At 42.7% G+C, this 18,372-nt stretch overlaps 2 protein-coding genes across 2 annotated transcripts in view; one reads left to right on the forward strand and one right to left on the reverse strand.

Annotated features, from left to right (window-relative positions):
* LOC310871189 (nucleoprotein TPR-like) overlaps window positions 1-10,120 on the reverse strand; it is a gene marked incomplete at its 3' end in the record, with an annotated part of 48,457 nt that extends 38,337 nt beyond the window's left edge. Inside the window, exons 1-9 of the mRNA XM_083782678.1 lie at window positions 9,838-10,120; window positions 3,369-3,473; window positions 2,821-2,885; window positions 2,565-2,652; window positions 2,000-2,103; window positions 1,301-1,465; window positions 1,034-1,126; window positions 496-576; window positions 310-397 (exon numbers count right to left, since the gene is read on the reverse strand). Of these exons, the coding sequence (XP_083638804.1) occupies window positions 310-397; window positions 496-576; window positions 1,034-1,126; window positions 1,301-1,465; window positions 2,000-2,103; window positions 2,565-2,652; window positions 2,821-2,885; window positions 3,369-3,473; window positions 9,838-9,988 (940 nt within the window). The 5' untranslated portion in view covers window positions 9,989-10,120. The remainder of the gene's footprint in view (window positions 1-309; window positions 398-495; window positions 577-1,033; window positions 1,127-1,300; window positions 1,466-1,999; window positions 2,104-2,564; window positions 2,653-2,820; window positions 2,886-3,368; window positions 3,474-9,837) is intronic.
* Window positions 10,121-10,195: 75 nt separating this feature from the next.
* On the forward strand, window positions 10,196-17,473 carry odr4 (odr-4 GPCR localization factor homolog). The gene is made up of 14 exons (XM_083782561.1): window positions 10,196-10,280; window positions 10,576-10,682; window positions 11,184-11,309; window positions 12,035-12,127; window positions 12,349-12,455; window positions 12,988-13,024; window positions 13,135-13,278; window positions 13,516-13,611; window positions 14,023-14,070; window positions 14,836-14,964; window positions 15,202-15,301; window positions 15,638-15,832; window positions 16,310-16,363; window positions 16,919-17,473. The coding sequence occupies exons 2-14, from the start codon at window positions 10,584-10,586 to the stop codon at window positions 16,984-16,986; spliced, it is 1,296 nt and encodes a 431-aa protein (XP_083638687.1). The 5' UTR covers window positions 10,196-10,280; window positions 10,576-10,583; the 3' UTR covers window positions 16,987-17,473.
* Window positions 17,474-18,372: the final 899 nt, after the last annotated feature.

An 18,372-nucleotide genomic window follows, 5' to 3' on the forward strand; every position in this document is an offset into this window, starting at 1 on the left:
TAATATTTGACTTTACTTCCAATTTAGTAGTTGTTTAACATATTCTGTCACATACAACAAATGTAAAGAACAGTTCCTAAGTAGAAGAAAAAAACATTTTTATTAGCCACACGTTTCAACAAACAAGGAATTTGCCTGCCATGACAAATTATCCAGACATTAGTACGGTATACTATAATATAGTATTATAAATATTATGGAAATACAATTTAGTTCTAGTACAGATGAGTGTCTCTACTATGCTCTTCAATCTTTGATTAATGAGGCTTTCCCTTTCTCCCTCCCTCCCTCCCTCTCTCTCTCCCTTACCCTCTCCATTGTCTTTGACCAGCTTGGTGAGCTCTTCTACTGCCCTGCTCAGTTCCTGGTTCTTTTTCTCAGATTCCGACGCTGAACCCTACATGAGCAACACACGTCACATCATTGCATTATACATACTGGAGCAGGAATACAATTGGTGTTTATTTAATGCAGCCATCTTGCAGTCTTCCTTACTTTGTAGAGTGAGGACAACTTGATGTGAGAGTTGAGTTCATTGCAATATTTCTCCTCCATAGCACTCTGTTGGTCTTTAGCCTGGAGACCGGGACAGAAAGAATGAATGTAGACCATCTAGTTACAAGATGTGTGTACAAACTAGATACTGCATGTGGGCAGAACCCGGCATTGGTATTGGGATACCACGGATCCCAATGCAAATCTTGTGTGAGCGGGTGGTTTTGGGTTGATGCAGGCATGAACAGGCTGTGCAACAAAATGTCGTTGTGAGTTATTGACAGAATCATTTACAGTCTTGTGTAGGAAAATAAATAATCTTTTTTAGGTAAATAAAGACCTATGTATTAATACTGATCAGCAGCAGGCCCAGCGTACTGTGTGTCTGTCCATTGCTGGAGCGGGTGTTAATGATCAGAAATCCAGCAGGAGCCGGAAGAAGACCCATTTGGCCCAAAAAAAGTCAAAATAAAAAATGTACTTGTGTCGTTGCTGTTCAAGAAATACAAATGAACCATAGTACCCTAGTGTGTGTTACCTGTTTTAGCTTATTATTGAGATCTTCAGCTCTCTTATGGTGGCTGTCACTGGTCTCCTTCAGAGAAGTCAACTGGCTCTCCAATCGGGTCACCTGGATGAGAGAAAGAGAGAGAAATGTTACCTGCTCTACAGAAGACAGTTATCAATATGAATTATGTTAAGTTACTTAGTTAAGTGTACTGCACTCTCAGAAAAGCTAAGTTCACACTTCAGAGCAAAGTCGCAAAAAAATAAAAAAGTAGTTTTTAGCACGTGTGTGTATTACCTGTTCCTTTGTGTTGTCCAGACTGCAGCGAATGTCCAGGAGCTCTTTGCCCTTCTCTCTGTTGGTGTTGAGAAGTTCCTCTGTTTTGGTCTTCAGCTCAGAGTTAAGCCACTCATTTTGTTTCTTGAGTAACTCCTTCTCCTGCTCCATGCGCTTCTCCCGGTGCTAGAATACACAAAATAGTCTCCTCACTTACATTGCACAGTAATACAGGTCTCAAAGTCACACCTATATCACACAAACTAACACAAAACTGTGGATTTAGAAGAATCAGCCTCAATGGGCATTGGTTTAAGAACAAATCTGTGATTTTCCTAATGTTACATTATCAGAATCCACTTTGTTTGCTTTAGTTTATTATGTGCGAAAAGAGTGACTTTGTGACCCTTTTCAATGGATTTGTTTTTACGTCCGGATACCCCGTCCAGGACAGGCGTCAGACGTGCCTCCTCAGGAGACTTGGCTCAGATCTGAACCCATTTGATTTGATTTGAACTGTTGCGAACGCATGCCCTTGCTTTGTGACCCGTTATACTGTACTACGGTATTTTGGATTATCAATTTCTGGATATCTCATTAATAAATGACTGATAATTTAACAATCAATCACTGTTGACAGTAACCCAGTCTAATTGCCGTATGGTAAAAGCCATCTTTAAAACAAGTAAGCACGGTAGTCTAATTATATCCAGTGTGTACCTGTATGGACACTTCAGATGACTGTATCTCATCCAGTTTTAACTGCAGATCGATCTTGGCTTTGCTGGTCTCCGACAGCTTGTCATTCAGACGCTTCACATCCTCTGCAAACACAAACAAATCAGTTCAGAAGACACTTTTTTTCTGCCCTACCAATTTAGTTGTTATGCCAATTCATCAATGTGTTGTAGTCCCTGTAGGCTGCAATAAATTCTATAAATGAGAGGGGGTGCAAAACAGACTTCTAAAAGAGGTATTCTGAAAACGGCAGTAAATGGCATTCAATGTTTGTATTTGCACAATCAATCAAAACTGGGCATTCATTGTCAATGCTGGCATTCAATGTTTGTGTTAGGACAATGTTTGTGTTTACACAAACCCTCAAAGCTGGACATAGGAAGCTGGGGAAAAAAAGAATGGCAAACGAATGGCAAAACTCACAAGAAGACTAAGTAAGATCGAGTGTTACCACTAAACATATGTGCATGTACTATAGGTCTTTGACCATCATAGGCCTCGTTTGTACTGTGTACGAGTATAGTTTCTGTTGTTGTGGAAGTCTCACCAATATAGTTTTCCACTTCCTGGTTTCTCTTTTCCAGGAGTCTGGCCAGCTCCCTCCTCTCTGCCTCAATTTCATACTTGGCTTTGGTCTGATACATACACACATAAAAAAACACACAAACACAAATATAAACACAAAGGTTTAAATAATGTCCAGATTTTACATGTGTTACAGTATATGAATATTGAATAATGTTAAAGTTGAATGCAAGTTCAAATGATTGTGTGTGTGTGTGTGTGTGTGCGCACGCGCCCACCTGCTGTACTGGTTTGTCATCAGAGCTCTCTCCCTCTATTCCCTTCAGAGTGCTCAGCTCCTCATCTTCAAAGCGACAGTAGTATAAGAACAAAAGCTTTATTTAGTAGTGATCCACCCGAGGACAAAGTTCCTTTTGCTCCAAGAACAGAGCTACTTGACTGAGCGCTGTGGAAGTCTAATACCAAATGACTAAAGCCTGGGTCATTAAAGATGACTTCAGACAGAAACAGAATTGGCTACAAGATAGCTCACAGAAATATTGAAATATAATTCTGAATAAAACAACACACATTTCACATGATGATCCTAATTGCATTAAATAATTAAAAATAAATGTTTTAGGGGGTTTTGCAGAATTATGATGCTGTGCTGAATATTTGACTTTCTTAACCCAATACTGAGTACTGACCAAAATGACCATTATACTTTTGCACGATTTCTGTCAATATTGTGCAGCTGTACTGGATACAAATGACCACAGGTTACAATGAAGAGTGTCTTTGTTGTTTCCATGGGACTGAAACATTCTCTGTAGAGTATACTCACCAAGTCTCTTATTCTCTTCTTTGACCTTCTGTAGGTCTCTACTGATGGTCAAGGTCTGCTCCTGACTCTCCGTCAGTCTTTTCTCCACATCAAAATACTGCTGCTCTGTAGGGGTAAACAACATCAAAAGATACAGGTCAACATTATGTCTCCATCCTTCAGAAAAACAAACATCACCTCATCAAAAAAATAGTATGTCTCATGATTATTCAGGCATATCTTACAAATTCTATAGTAAATAACATATTTTCAAACCACGAGAGACAAAACAACAGACAAGGTGACAGACAATGGTGTGCGTGCTGATGGTGGAGGCTCTACTTGCCCTCGCTCAAAACCCGATATATACAAAACGGAGGATGGAAAGGTGATTGTGGAAGATTAACTTTTAAATTTTATTGTGGTAAAAATGAAGACACTGAGTCATGATGAAATTGTGATGCTGACAACAAACAACTTTTCATCCCAGTGGATTGAGGAATCCAAGCGGTTGCTGTTTGAGCTCTGCCCAAATCCCACCTCACGTAATGTAATGCACAAAGGCCCACAGAAGGACATAAAAAACGTTAAGGCCTGTTTGAAAGCTTTCAATGAGCTCGGAGAAAATATTCCCCGGTTTGTCTCACACTACCTGGATGAGCTACCACCTGTGGGGTTCGGCAATATGGACGCCTCGGCGCAGCTAAGCAGAATGGAGCAGCTGAGCCATGAAGTTTCTGGTCTGAGGAGGTCACTCGAAACACAGACAGATGTGAGCGTGAACCTCAGTGCTATTGTTGCGGCCCTAGATCGCCGTGTGACAGCTACAGGAAAACACCGTCTTCAGAGCGAGAACCCCCGGTCCGCTGTCAGTGTCACTGACAGCAGGGCTGTCACTGCACAGGAGGGGGAGGGGGGGCTAACAGCCCCTGAGCTAACATCTACCGCCGGGGAGCTACGGCTCGTTGTCCCGGCGGGTTTGGGCTCTGGTACTCGCCAACAGGAACCAACGTCTACCGCCGGGGAGCTACGGCTCGTTGTCCCGGCGGGTTTGGGCTCTGGTACTCGCCAACAGGAACCAACGTCTACCGCCGGGGAGCTATGGCTCGTTGTCCCGGCGGGTTTGGGCTCTGGTACTCGCCAACAGGAACCAACGTCTACCGCCGGGGAGCTACGGCTCGTTGTCCCGGCGGGTTTGGGCTCTGGTACTCGCCAACAGGAACCAACGTCTACCGCCGGGGAGCTACGGCTCGTTGTCCCGGCGGGTGGTGGAACCCCCAGTACCTCACGAGTGGGGGGCATTCATTCAGGGCTCGCGGATGGCGATCAACATGAGGAAGTGGTGGATGTGACAGGTGTCATTACAACTGCATTACCACGTTCGCCACTACAGTCCCAACAGTGGAGCGTTGTCGTGAAGGAAGGGCGCAAGAAGCCGGTGTCAACAGCAGCGCGACACAATCACAACAAGCAAGCAAACCTGAAACGTGAGCAGAAGAACCCTGGCATAGTTGGCACGGGCACGGAAAGCAACATCGCAGTGGTGACAACCAAACTGGTGAGTGTGTTTGCTACTCGATTCTCCCCTCTTCTGGATGAGGATACCATACGTGATTATCTAGCAGAGAAACTGGAGAATAAGACAATGTCAATGACATGCCGCAAAATCTTGTCACCCCACAGTAGATTCGGTTCATTTCACATTACTGCAGAATGTAATAGTGTTGAGGAAATGTTTGATCCCAAACTGTGGCCAGCTGGGATTTATGTCCGCCGCTATTATGAGGCTCGTGGGCTAAAGCCTAATAGCAGCGCGGGGGGGAGCGATATACCTGCTGCTCGGAATGAGAGTCAATCTGCGACTGCATAGTCACTGTGACACGTATCAATTACTATGAACATGAACATGAACATCAGTGTTGTATCCTACAATGCGCGAGGGCTGCGTGTTGGCCACAGTGAAACGGATAAATCACGGCGCATTGTTGTGGACAAACTGTTGGAGAGCTGTGACATTTTGTGTGTCCAGGAGACATTTCTGGCTAAACAAGACTTGGAAGGTCTAAACTCTATCCATAAGGACTTTCACAGGGCGGGGGAATCCACCACCGATCTGTGTTCTAAAGAGGTTCGAGGGAGGATCCCAGGGGGAGTTGCAACTCTGTGGAATAAAAAATATGGTTAATGTCATTAGGCTGGGAGTGGACTGGGCTGTTGGGATAGAGCTGTGCTGTAATGGTAAAAAGCTGATTATTGTGAATGTCTACACTCCGTATGAGTGCAATCAAAATGAGGATGAGTATCTCGGCAGAATGGCATTCATTATGTCTTTTATTCAGGATAATCCTTCCACCTCCATCTACGTGGTCGGTGACCTGAATGCTGATGTAACTGATGCAAAATCTATATTTGGCAATCATTTAATGGACTTCTGTTCAGACAGTGGTTTGATTTTTTTATCTAGTAAGATACTGTTACCAGCAAATAGTTATACTTATATAAGTGAGGCTTGGCACAGCACTTCCTGGCTGGATCACTGCCTCTGTACAATGGATGCCCATGACTCTATTGAAGCAATGGAAATTGTGTATGATTTGGCTACCACTGACCACATACCCTTTCGTGTGGTATTAAATACAGGTCACTTACCAATATTGTTGACGGTGGATAACAGCGCATGTGCGGGTAAAATAGACTGGTCTAAATTGTGCAAGAGAGATCTTAATAATTACTTGAACCACTCAGATGCCTTGTTGGGTAATATTAAAGTTCCAAAAGATGTGGTAATGTGTAGAGACATGAACTGCAAAAACCCACTTCATTGTAATGTATTATGTTCCCTATACGAGGCTATTGTGGAGTCTCTGTGCATTTCCAGCAGGGCTCTCTGTAAACACAAGGCCAAAGTGTACAATGCCAAGACAGGGTGGAATGACCATGTACAAGAGCTCCATCTAGAGGCTAGAAATGCTCTTAAAAAATGGGCAGAGGCAGGAAAAGAGAGACATGGACCTCTGTTTGTTTTATTGTTGTAGATATATTCTGGATCCCTTTTTTGTTTTTCAGAGACAAATAAATCATTTATATGTGTTGAAAAAAAAAGGTATATAAACTGAATTAAAATATGTTATACAGTATACTTTTTCTGTAAGCGGTGGAATCTCAATATCTCTGTGAAGGAACATTTGAAATGTGTAATTATTAGGTGTAACTATTTACTACCTATCTAATTTATGTATGTAAACGCCTATAAAAAAAAGTATATAAACTGAATTAAAAATGTAATTTTAATTTTAAATCTATTTCATGTTAGACTATAGTGATATTAATACTAAATCATGGTCAGAGTAATATGTGTCTCTAACTTCAATTTCTATAATAATACTTTCACATTTGTTAAAATATACATGATCTAAAATATTTCCGTAATCTGTAGTTGGATTTGTATTGAATTGTTTAAAGCCTAATTTTGACATGTAGGTCTTTATACTTCTTTCTATCTCAGTATTATGGTCTTCATTGAAATCTCCTATTATCAAAATTGCAGAAGTCGGAGATGATATATACTTTACCATGTTTTCGAGAAATGTGTTTAATTTTGAAAGGTCTGTTTTAGGTGATCTGTACATAAGAATGATATATAGATTTTTATCTTTTACATGTATACATATATGTTCTACTTTCTTATCCTGCTTTCAGTTGGAATTCTTTCAATGGAAATATCTTCTTTTATAGCAAACATAACTCCCCCACCTATATTTTTCTCTGTCATTCCTCATTGTATTGTAATTCGTGTTCGTTGTTTTTAATTTAAAAGTAATGTTATTATTTTTCTTTAAGTGTGTTTCAGTAAAAGCTATTAGATCCAACATTTCGAGTCCCCACCACATGTGTAGGGTATCTGAGTCAGTAAATGACATCATTAATGTCATCACTAACACAATACGTAGTTCTGTCAGGTTCTCCTCCAGACTATGGAACCATTGGCGAACTTGTCTGTATGTTCGAAACTGAATATGATTGAACTCTTTTTATTGTATATTTCTTTCTTCTTTTTTTATTATTCTTTTTATCTATTATGTTGTTGTACTGTACTGTGATATGGATTCCCCTGAGTCTGCAATAAAGAATCAATCAATCAATCAATCAATCAATCAATCAAACAAACCAATAATAGATCTCCATAGGAGCTGACCTGTTCTGACATTCCATATGTTGTTTTGACCTCATCAAACCCTGTACACTCAAGACCTGCTCAATATATGGCCTGTACAGAATTCATTCCATATGCTGATGTGACCCCCCATGCTAAAGGGCCAGCGCTCGCTCAGCAGTCTGCTGTCACCCAGGCGAATATGTTGATCTGACCCCCCATTCCAAAGCACCAGCACTCACCCACTCGCCCAGCAGTCTGCTGTCACCCAGGTGGATGTGCACGTGACCTTAGGTCGCTTCTCGCCCTCAGGTGTCTTACTGGTAGTAGCAGAGGACGTCATGGAATATGTGTGTGGACCACAGTTGTGTGATGACTGCCACTTTAAGTGTCACGTTACTTTAAGTGACATGTTACTACTGTCAGAGCATAACCTAGCCCCTCTCGGAACCCTCCATAAAGCTTTTCTGAAATTTGGATCTCGCTTTATTGTAGGGTCCCTGTTCATAACTATATTTTCGTATGAGAATTTTGGAACGCGGACATAAATATGCTCCGTAACATCGTATCTGCTGCGTTTGACAGCTTTCTTTTGTTTGAGTTATTCTGAATTCGTGAACTATAAGTACCTATACAAACCGCTGCGAATATCTCCTGTGGCGCGGAAGCCGTTAAGTATTTTTAATCTCAGTTTGACCAATTTGGTCGCTTTATTTCTTCTTGTTTGTTTACCGTTTATTGTACCGCCTCCCGGTGTGCGGTTGGCTTGTGCCGGCTACGTCCCTGCCTCTGATCTGCTCTGTCATAGCTATAGCGCCACTAGCTAGCCAGATAGGTGGTACAATGAGGTGTCAATAAACAAGGAAGGAAGAGAAGAATCAAAGCGACCAGGAGATATTCGCAGCGGCATGTATGGGTACTTATACTTCACAGATTCAGAATAGGGTGGCCAGACGCCCGGTTTCACGCCGGACAGTCCGGTTTTAGACCCACCTGTCCTCCTCCCACCTCAACCTCTGGCCGGACACATAATTGTCCGTTTTTTTGTGATATACAGTGCTTGTGTCATTTACTGTCATTTACGTCGTCTGCCTGGGTATTAAAATCTCCGCAGCGCTGCTCAGCTCCGCCTCCGCAGCGAGCCGGCCACACTGTCTTAAAAAGAGAGAGGCGAGTGGAGACGTTCAGAGTGTTGCCATGTCCGCTTAATTATAAGCGACTTTGGGCTTGTTTTATATAATAGGCTACTAAGCCTAGTCAGGCTTCTTTTGGGCTTGTTTTCATAGACATGGTTGCTTGGTTCTCTTCCAAAACCTGGCAACACTGCAAGCCCCGCAAAAGTGTCCTCCTTTCTGAGGCCTTGCAGGTGGCCACCCTAATTCAGAAGCCCTCACACGAAAAAAAGTTGTCAAAGAGCGCAGACAGGCGTTATCCACGTTGTTTATGTTTTATGTATGTCCGCGTACCAGGTGGCAGGATACTGCTGGAACAGGACCCCATGGTCTGGGTCTAAAAAATGTCAGAAACTTCAGTACCATTGAGTTCTGCTTGGAGGGCTAAGCATAACCTATGGTAGACAGGAGTCAGTCAATGAATACAAAGAAGGGGAAGCACGTCCATACTGGACATTTGGTGGGATAATGCCAGGCCATTGGAGAAAGATTGTGTGCCATGGCCCATGGCATAGCAGTATTAGCAGCCTATGCTAGACACTGGGGGGAATACCCCGAGCCAGAGCATGGCTTTCTAGGCTTATGGTAGACACATGGGCATATCCTATGGTAGCCTGGACATTATAAGAATATAGTGCCAGGGCCTATGGTGGGGGGGTAACTTGTAGTGTCAAGCCATTCTCCAGCCAGTGGGAACACAGCAACACACAACTTTAAGACAGATAGTTAACAGGTGAGGTTAGCTTTCATCACAATTCTAAACAAATGTCACCTGCTAAAATGATATGATGAATGCTGCCACGAATCATAATGTGCATTCAGCATCCCTTCACACTCATTGGCTGTATATCGATCATTAGCCCTCCAAGCAGAACCCAATGGTACTGAAGTTTCTGACTCATCAAAATTTCAGAAAAGCTTTATGTAGGGTCCCGAAAGGGGCTAATCGATCATGTATGTTGATTGTTTCAACATGAACTGGAAAGCGGGCTCGCTAACTAGTTAGCAACAATACCCGGCGTGATTTGAAGACCCCAACAATGGACAAACACTGTCACGTCACGCCTGTATACTATAGTCCGTTTATGAAGTGTCTTGTTTGAGACCCAGGAGTTCTGTTATATCGGATGACAGTTTCACCGCCGGCCGGGTTATCATCACTCACCAAGGTCCGCTTTGAAGCGCTCATGTTCCGTCTTGAGCGCGTCGTTCGTGCTCTGCAACTCGGTTATAAACTTCTCCAGCTTGTTCTGGACGCCTTTCGGGAGCTTATTCAACTCCGCCCGCTCCAGAGCCTGGAGCAGAACGGCCGACATGGCTCCAAAACCTCCAACTCGCCCCCCAAAAAAGCTAATGGAAAGGGTTTAATCTTTAGTACCACTGCATGAGAATCTGTTAGCAGTGTAAAGATGAACCTGAACCACGTTATCACATCATTGGTATGCGACGGAAACACTTTTGCAGTTTGCTGCTCTGCAAAGCATTGTGGTAGTTGCAGTGATCCGGCTCTGCTGACGTGTAGTCTAGCGACAGCTGTCAACATTACAAGAGAGCCGGAGTGGGCTCATGTGGGAGCTGTGGTTTTTTCACTCTATACTCACTATTCAGGTATGTAAACACTGATCATTCATGATGCATGTAGCTTATTTGAGCTTGTATGTGTTGTCAGTTGTGTAGATAGACGAGAGGGTGATGTAAATATGACCCAAATGGCGTTAACAAAGTTAACTTACTACTCTACTCTAATAAAATGGAGCATACATTCATTCATGCTGTGTTAACCATCACTGGACTGGTATGTCTGTCTGTCTGTCTGTCTGTCTGTCTGTCTGTCTGTCTCTCTCTCTCTCTCTCTCTCTCTCTCTCTCTCTCTCTCTCTCTCTCTCTCTCTCTCTCTCTCTAGTATTCAACATGGGTCGTGGTTATATAGTAGAAGATGGAGTGGAAAATTACCTGTCAGGCCTCTGTGCATCAGGAGCAACGGGGGTGGTAGGTCTGCTCATTGGCCAGGTAAGACTGTCATGATTCGTGTTGCTGTTCTTTGTTCACATTCACAATTATCTTACATATAATTATAACAGAGTGACATATTGGACACCTGGAACACAACACACTTGTTGTAATTACACAAAGCTGAATACCCACACTCTGACACGTGCTTGTGTTGTGTGTCTAAAATTGTGTTGGGTGTCACTTTTCTGTCTCATGCAATGCAGTCCACTATCCAGAATATTTTATCTTCATTCTTTACCTTGATTAAACTGATGGGGACACACCACACCCAGGCTCTGGCAGGATTCGTTCTCAGCAGCACCCGGTCTATTTGTATAACCCTGGTCTTCAATACAATTAAATGGGGTTTGGGGATTAATTAATGTATTACATGCATCCCACCCCATAGAATGGATTTTGGATGTAATTAATTTCCATTGAATGGGGGGGATTCAGAGTGGCTGGTTTCTGGACACTGTACCATGTAAGATTAATGTGAATCATCTGCCCTCTTTTTAGAGTTCTGCACAGAGAGATTTTGTTGTCATGGCAACACAGACCCCCCAGAGGGAAGGTTCTACTCCAGTGGCTGGGAGCTTATTGAGCAAACAAGACCTGGAGTGGACCACTGAGCACGCCCGACAGGTAACCTCCGAATCATCTTTGTCAAATCACAGGTAACCAGTGATGTAAACAATTAAATGACGGTGTTTACCGTGGACAATTGGGAAATCTTTATTTGCATCAAAGAGAATAAAATGTATATTATTTCAATCAAGTTATGTAACAATTACTGTACAGTCATAGAACAGGATTACATTTGTATCTTTGCTACATTGAAAATCAGGACCTGCCCCTCAACTTTCTTTGAAATAAATGTTATGATGATGATGATGATGATGATGAGAAACACAGTTGCGAGCGACCAAAGTATTTTTGGAGCTCCTGGCTGTTCATTTGATTCAATGAGCTGCTGCTGTTTTCTAGATGTCAGAAAGGATATTTTAACCGATTATAACTTTAAAAACCTGGAAAGAGATGTTGCTACTGTATGTATATTGCTACAGTATTTATTTAAACGTTTTTTGATATTTTTTTTGATTTAGAGGTCTAAATGGGTTCAAGTAAATACTGTGTAACTTTTTTCAATTGAAGCTGCACTATGTAGCTTTCCTGTTCTACCCTGGATTTGAACCTGGGTGTTGTGTGCAATAGCTATTAGCTAATGATTGTACCACTGATCTGCTCAGGAGAGAAAGGTACTCGATAGAAACAGGGAGACCAAGTGTATTAACTTGTACAGTAGGTGCTGCTGTTATGTTGTTATTGTGTGTTATGATGACAGTATTATTTATTCTGTGTGTTTCCAGGTGTCCAGGATGCTGCCTGGAGGCCTGTCTGTACTGGGAATCTTCATGATTACTGATGTTGATGCCAAGGACACACTGAACACTCTGAGACAGGTCAGCTTCACACACACACACACACACACACACACACACACACACACACACACACACTGCTGAAATGTGACAGGTACACATGTTTGTGTGGAGACTAAACGTTTACCTAAATGTAAGCTAAAGTTTAAAGTATGTCTGAGTGCATACGATATGCACACATCCGTATGCCATTACCACTACATACAATATGTCTGTCCTCTGTTTATTGCGTCTGTGTGTAGCTGGTATTTGGAATAGAGAACCTGATCTCCAGAGGTCATCTGTGGAGCCTTGCAGATGATGACATCACAGACCGCATCACATTACACATCAACTCAAAAACCAGAAAGTATCCTTTGACACATATTTTTTTGGCTTTTTCTGCCTTTATTGGATAGTATTAATGAAGAGAGACAGGAAATGGGTAGGGACTCGGAGACACAGGGAATGACACGCAGCAGAGGCCATCTGGCTCGGGTCTCAAACCTGCGACACGCTGTCAGGCTACATTTAGCCTACTCTAAGTGCCCGGACCGCTAGGCCTGACACCGATCGTTCTGATAATGTTATGTCCTCAACACAACCAATGAATGCAGAGGAGGGAGGAGCATAAGTTGAGGAAGGGATGGAGAGATGGATGAATGGTCAGAGCGAAGGACAGACTCATGGATGAAAGAGACAGTTAGTTCTTGGTTGGGTGATGGCTAGGTGGATAGAGACAGTTTAGTTCTTGGTTGGGTGATGGCTAGGTGGATAGAAGTGTAAATAAGTGAATGAAATTAGTACATCAGTGGGGAAGTCAATAAACAATGAGTGAGTGAATAAATTCATAAATAAATGTTAATAGTATTTTGTGAAGGTTCTTTAACCCTCTATGTCAGAACTGTGTGCAGAACCTTTGATGTGAAAGACCCCAAGGTTTGTTCAGCATGTACTTTCCTTTGATTCGGTATTGCAGCTGCCATCCTTAGCCATGTTAGCTGAACTGTAGATCGTACCGCAACTAAACTGTGATCGGGCTCTTACAGAGCACAGCCAAGCCTGCTGACTGGAAGTACCAATCAGGCGTGTGTGCCTCCTGGCCAATGGTGTCATGTTCTCTCAGAGTGGAGCTTCTGGTACCCATGCCAGAGAACAGAACGAGCCTAGAAGATGTGGAGAAATGTCTAAAGGTATGGGCAGTGGTACACTGTACACAAACATAGTAGTACTGCATACTAACATACTTACCAGATAACAGCAACAATATTGAGGATATTAAAATAATATAAACACACACACACACACACACACACACACACACACACACACACACACACAGATTATTATGAATATGAGGTAAAGAATATTCTTTACATGCAATCAATGTAAAAGCGAATGAAACCGTCTCTGGTCGATCTTTGTTTCAGGAGGGATTGAAAACATGGACACAGCAGATTGAGAGTGGAGTTTGTCTCATCAATGGAAAGAGGCTCCCAGATGACACAGAGCTTACAGCAGGACAGGTGATAATAGATCTACAGTACCTGGCTTTTAAAGGCAGGAATGATAGCAGCTATATTAACATTGTTTACCTACTGTAACATTCACACCATTGGGACGTGCTCATGGGCACCTTGAGTGTTGGGTGTTGACCTTTCCCATCGTGCTCCAGTGAGGCTGCTCACCTGTCAATAATGGCAGACTGCATTTACAGTAGCAACTCCCACATATTCAAGATATTGCTTAGAAAGAGCAGCAAACCTGACCTTAACAAACACAGCCAAAGCATTTTATGAACAGTAATGCATGCACACACTGCTAATAGAACAAAATGTTTAACTTGTAATAAACAGTGGGAAGATATTAGACTGTTTTCTTTATTGTTGTCTTTATGAAAAAAATAAACCTAGTCACTTTCCATCTTTCCTCTTTAGAAGAAGAATGTGAAACAGATACTAAAAGTTCAACTTCTCACCACACCGGTAAGACGCACACACACACTCAGTGTGTTACCCCCCTTTCAAGTCATTATCAGTTCCCCCCATGTACGCTTCTTTTTGACCGTACAGTGAGGTACTGGAGGCATGAAGGATGCTATCTTACCCAGAACTTTGTGATTTTGCAAGACAATTTTCAATGTGAACTGATAATAAAGTACTATCATATCAGTTCCCCTCCCTGCAGAACTGGCCACCAACCAGCAGGAGTCGCTAGTGCACTGGTTCCCAAGAGAGTTCTCCAAGAGAAATGTTATGTCTCCCCAGGACCCAAGCTAGTGAAAATAGCCGATCCACAATGTTTCGCATCGCATTGTGAGCTTGTAGATCTGCTATTTTCACCATTCAATTCTTTCGAGGAATTATTTAATTTGTTTTTAATTAAGGATAATTTGTGGGGGCGGGGGGGGGGGGGGGGGGAATAATAATTAAAAACAAAATGTAGGAATTCAAGAGTGGATGTAGTTTTATTTCCCTAGTTAAAAGGAATGCTTAGATTTTGGCAGTATCGAGAGAGACGTTACAAATCTGCACCGACAAATGCATGAAGCAATGCATCGCATCATTCAATGAAAATAAATGATCTCTGCACAGCTCTTCACCATTGTCTCCTGAAACTAGATAATTTGTTCTACGTTTCATATACTGTAATAGTTGTCATACTATTCTTCTGTCTATGTCTGTCTTTGTCTTCCTCTTCTCTGTTTATCTGATTCTTCCTCTCTCTCCTCCCATACACTCTGTCGTCAGTCGTGTCAGTATGAGCAGCGGACTACAGCTGTGGTGCAGCAGTGTGGAGGTAGTGTGTCAGTGACAGGAGCGGTACACGCCAGAGCCTACCTACACAGCAACAAACCAAAAGCTAAACTAGCTGAGAAGGTAAACATTAGAATGCCTCAGAACAACTTATCCTCTCTGGAATTCCAGCTGTAGTCAAGGTCTGACCGTGTTAAAAACATGCACTCCTTCAGGTTTTGTGACTGAGATTTACCAAATATATTTTTCAAATGTATGAATGTACAAAACGTTTGCTGTTTATATAATAATATATACTTTAGTGCCCAAAAAATGGGTGATTTTCATACTTACATTCTAATTAGTTTTATCTGAACACAGCTGTTGAAACGGGATGTGGTGTCCACCGTCGCTGTGAGGGCCCAGATGCTTCTGGAAGAACTGCTGACAGCGGAGGAGGACAGCAAGGCCAGCTCCAAAGGTGGGCAACAGATTGGTACACACTACACAGACACACGCACATGCACACACGCACATGCACACACATAGGCTTATGCTGGACGCTAATTCAAACGGAACCAAGAAAGACTACATGATGGTCATAGTAGCATACTGGTCCAGTGTCAGTCCTGTAATTGGATACTTCAACAAAACCTAACTCATCCTGGTCATTTCTACTTGTCTGCACTCTGCACTCTCATTACCATCACAAGAGAGTTTGATCATACAGTGTAAACAAAAAAAATAATTTTAATGTTTCATGCAAATAACTTTCGTGTCATCTGACTCTGTCTGCCTTTGTCTCTTTCTATCTCAGACCGTTTTGCTTTTCCTCGCCGTGTATTCTGTCCGGTCGGCGGGGCAGGACCTGTGTGTGTGTGCGACTACCAGTTCAGTGACGAGGGCCTTGCTGAGGTAACTGACCGGTTAAAAGAAATCCTGGACATAGAGGCAGCTGAGCAGGACTTGGACGTCACACTGGAAACAGCATGGGACATCACAGAGACAGAAGGTGGGGAATGGCTGTGTGACTCTGCATTGGTGTAAATATTATTAACATCATTAGCATCATTTGAGTTCAATTAGATTCCACGTTATTGTAACCTGACTCCGCCAGATTGCGTCAGTATTGAGTTCACAAGTTCCCTCGTCCTGTCTGCATCTGATCTCTCTCAAGCAGAAACGATGAACCAGAAGCAGCGGGACAAAAATCTGATATCTCCATAATCATTTTGAGTTTTGTTAGGTTGTGTTTACATTTGCGCTGTGGCAGTGCTCTGCCCGAGAGAGACCAGATGGGAGCAGGAGGAGGAACTCACTGCTCCTGCCATCTGGCGGAGTCAGGTTAACATTGATCCCTTGTGGGGAAATTATTATTACAGTAGCCAAGGTATGGTAATAAAAGGTGAATAATGTGCATTGGGTGCACAAGTTGTATAGTATAAGGTTTGCATATTGTATGACATGAGTGTGCAATGTCTCTCAACAGTGTATCCAGAGCCCATTGAGAAATCCCTGGTGCCCAAAAAGATCAACTACATTGGTAAATTATACAAAATACACCCTTCCTACACCAACATATTTTCTTCTATGTTTCTTGATTGTACCTTTGGCCTTTGCCCTTTCTCCAGGGTGGCCTACTCATTGTTCTTCCCAAATTCTTTTTGGAAAATCTTCCCATTCGATTTCAAGTTGTCTTACTAATAAACACATAAAAACACAAATTACAACACCCCATGCATTTTGCTGCATAAAAGAATTACATGCCTCTCTCACCTATACACACCAAAGAATATACAGTTATACTGTGTGTGTGTGTGTGTGTGCGCGCCTTTTTGAGCAGTGCACAGTCTCCGACTCCAATGAATAGCTTTGTGTGTCCCTTTGTCTACTCTGTATGTCCCTATGCATGTTTGAGTACGACATATTGGCCCTGCTGTTTACAGAGTATGACCTATTGACCCTTGCAGCTGCTGCTGAGTGGGGTGGCATTCCAGGAAGCAGGCACACACACACACACACACACACACACACAGTAACTATAAAAGTATACAGTTTACACGGGTGCAATTTATAATTGACTGCTCTGTTTCTTTAGGCGTAGCAGTTGCCTCTGCAGTCGCCTTGCTTGCCACAGCTGCCTCCCTGCTCTACCTGGACTACTAACGCACACACGCATACACACACACAACCGATGCTTCCTTTGATCAATTTAAGTTGAAGTTAATGAACATACGTCTCTTGTTTGAGTTACACATGGATACTGTAGTCGGTGTACTGTATATACGGCTATGTCTCTCCAACTATTTTCTTGTCAGTATGAGCCAACCTCATTTGAGCTGCCATGACTTGTAATAAAATTTCCATTATGGTAAATCAACTGCCTTTATGAGGCCCCTTTTTTTCTAGTCTTCAAATCAACCTCAAAGTACTTTATACGTAGTCCTGCGCCTCATATTCACCGTCAGGCAGATGCAGCCATGCAAGATACCAACCTGCTCTCTGGGATGACGGAGAGTGTCTTGATCAAGGACGCACAACACCAGGAAGAGCCGTGATCAGATCAGCCTGATGCGATCTTGATTTAATCAGGAAACTTTTATTAAACCGCTCTAACAGACACTGCCACTCGGTGCCCCATGACCTTATTGAAGGTTTCCAGTTATACTTTTGTACTACTTTTACTCTTACTCTTGTAATAAACATGTCTTTCAATTTAAAGCTCTGAATATATCAGCCTTTTTAACCTACCTAACTGTCTTAGGTAGAAAGGAAAACACATCATTCATCGTTCTAAAATCACACCTGTGTGGGGGTCCCCGGAAGTTCCAGAACTACAGGAACGCGGCCAGGATGCTGGGCTGGTTCCGGCCGAGAAGTGAGAGTTACAGTGTGTGGGTACATCCAGACCCGCAACAGTGACACGCAATTGGTTGTGAAAACCAACGAAACACTATTTTCATGCTTGGACACAGCCAGGGTGGGACACACATAGCTGTCTATAGGAGTGGTTGCATCACTCAAAAAGACAACTATCTATTAAAATATATATTTTTAAAATTTGAACTTGTTTGGGGGAGAAAAAAAACTGATGTCACTGCATGGTGGTGGTAAATTAGCCTGGTTAATAAACCAGACCGAATCAGCCGTTGGTAAATAGGCGTAGGCGGGTTTCTGATATGTCAGACAGAGTAGAAAAAATCACACACGTGTGAACTGAGTGGTGCAATTCCCCCCCCCCCCCCCCCCCCCCTCTCTCTCTCTCTCTCTCTCTCTCTCTCTCATTAGAGTCACTACCCCTCTCACTGTTTCTGGCGCCCCCTACTGCTATTATTAAGTCACATACTCATGCTTACACGGACACACACACAGACACACACACAGACACACAAACACGTGCGAGGACATTGCAAGCTGGTTGTAGGAGTGGTTGCAACACTCAAAAAATGTAGCCTGCATTTTATCATAAGCAATAGCGAAGGCTAATTAAACGAAGATAGTGCCTCTGCTTGGGGGCATCGAGAGTCACAGTATCTGATAGGTCACAAATTT

The sequence above is a fragment of the Protomyctophum parallelum genome (genome assembly GCF_964188405.1).
Source record: "Protomyctophum parallelum genome assembly, chromosome: 14".
In the NCBI taxonomy this organism is placed as follows: Eukaryota; Metazoa; Chordata; class Actinopteri; order Myctophiformes; family Myctophidae; genus Protomyctophum; species Protomyctophum parallelum.

Excerpts from the sequence above, each read along its gene's own strand:
- odr4 (XM_083782561.1), top strand. The coding sequence starts at position 10,584 with ATGGGTCGTGGTTATATAGTAGAAGATGGAGTGGAAAATTACCTGTCA. Across the intron at positions 12,456-12,987 it reads ATCAACTCAAAAACCAGAAA|AACTGTGTGCAGAACCTTTG; the intron begins GTATCCTTTGAC and ends CCTCTATGTCAG. Across the intron at positions 13,612-14,022 it reads CAGAGCTTACAGCAGGACAG|AAGAAGAATGTGAAACAGAT; the intron begins GTGATAATAGAT and ends TTTCCTCTTTAG.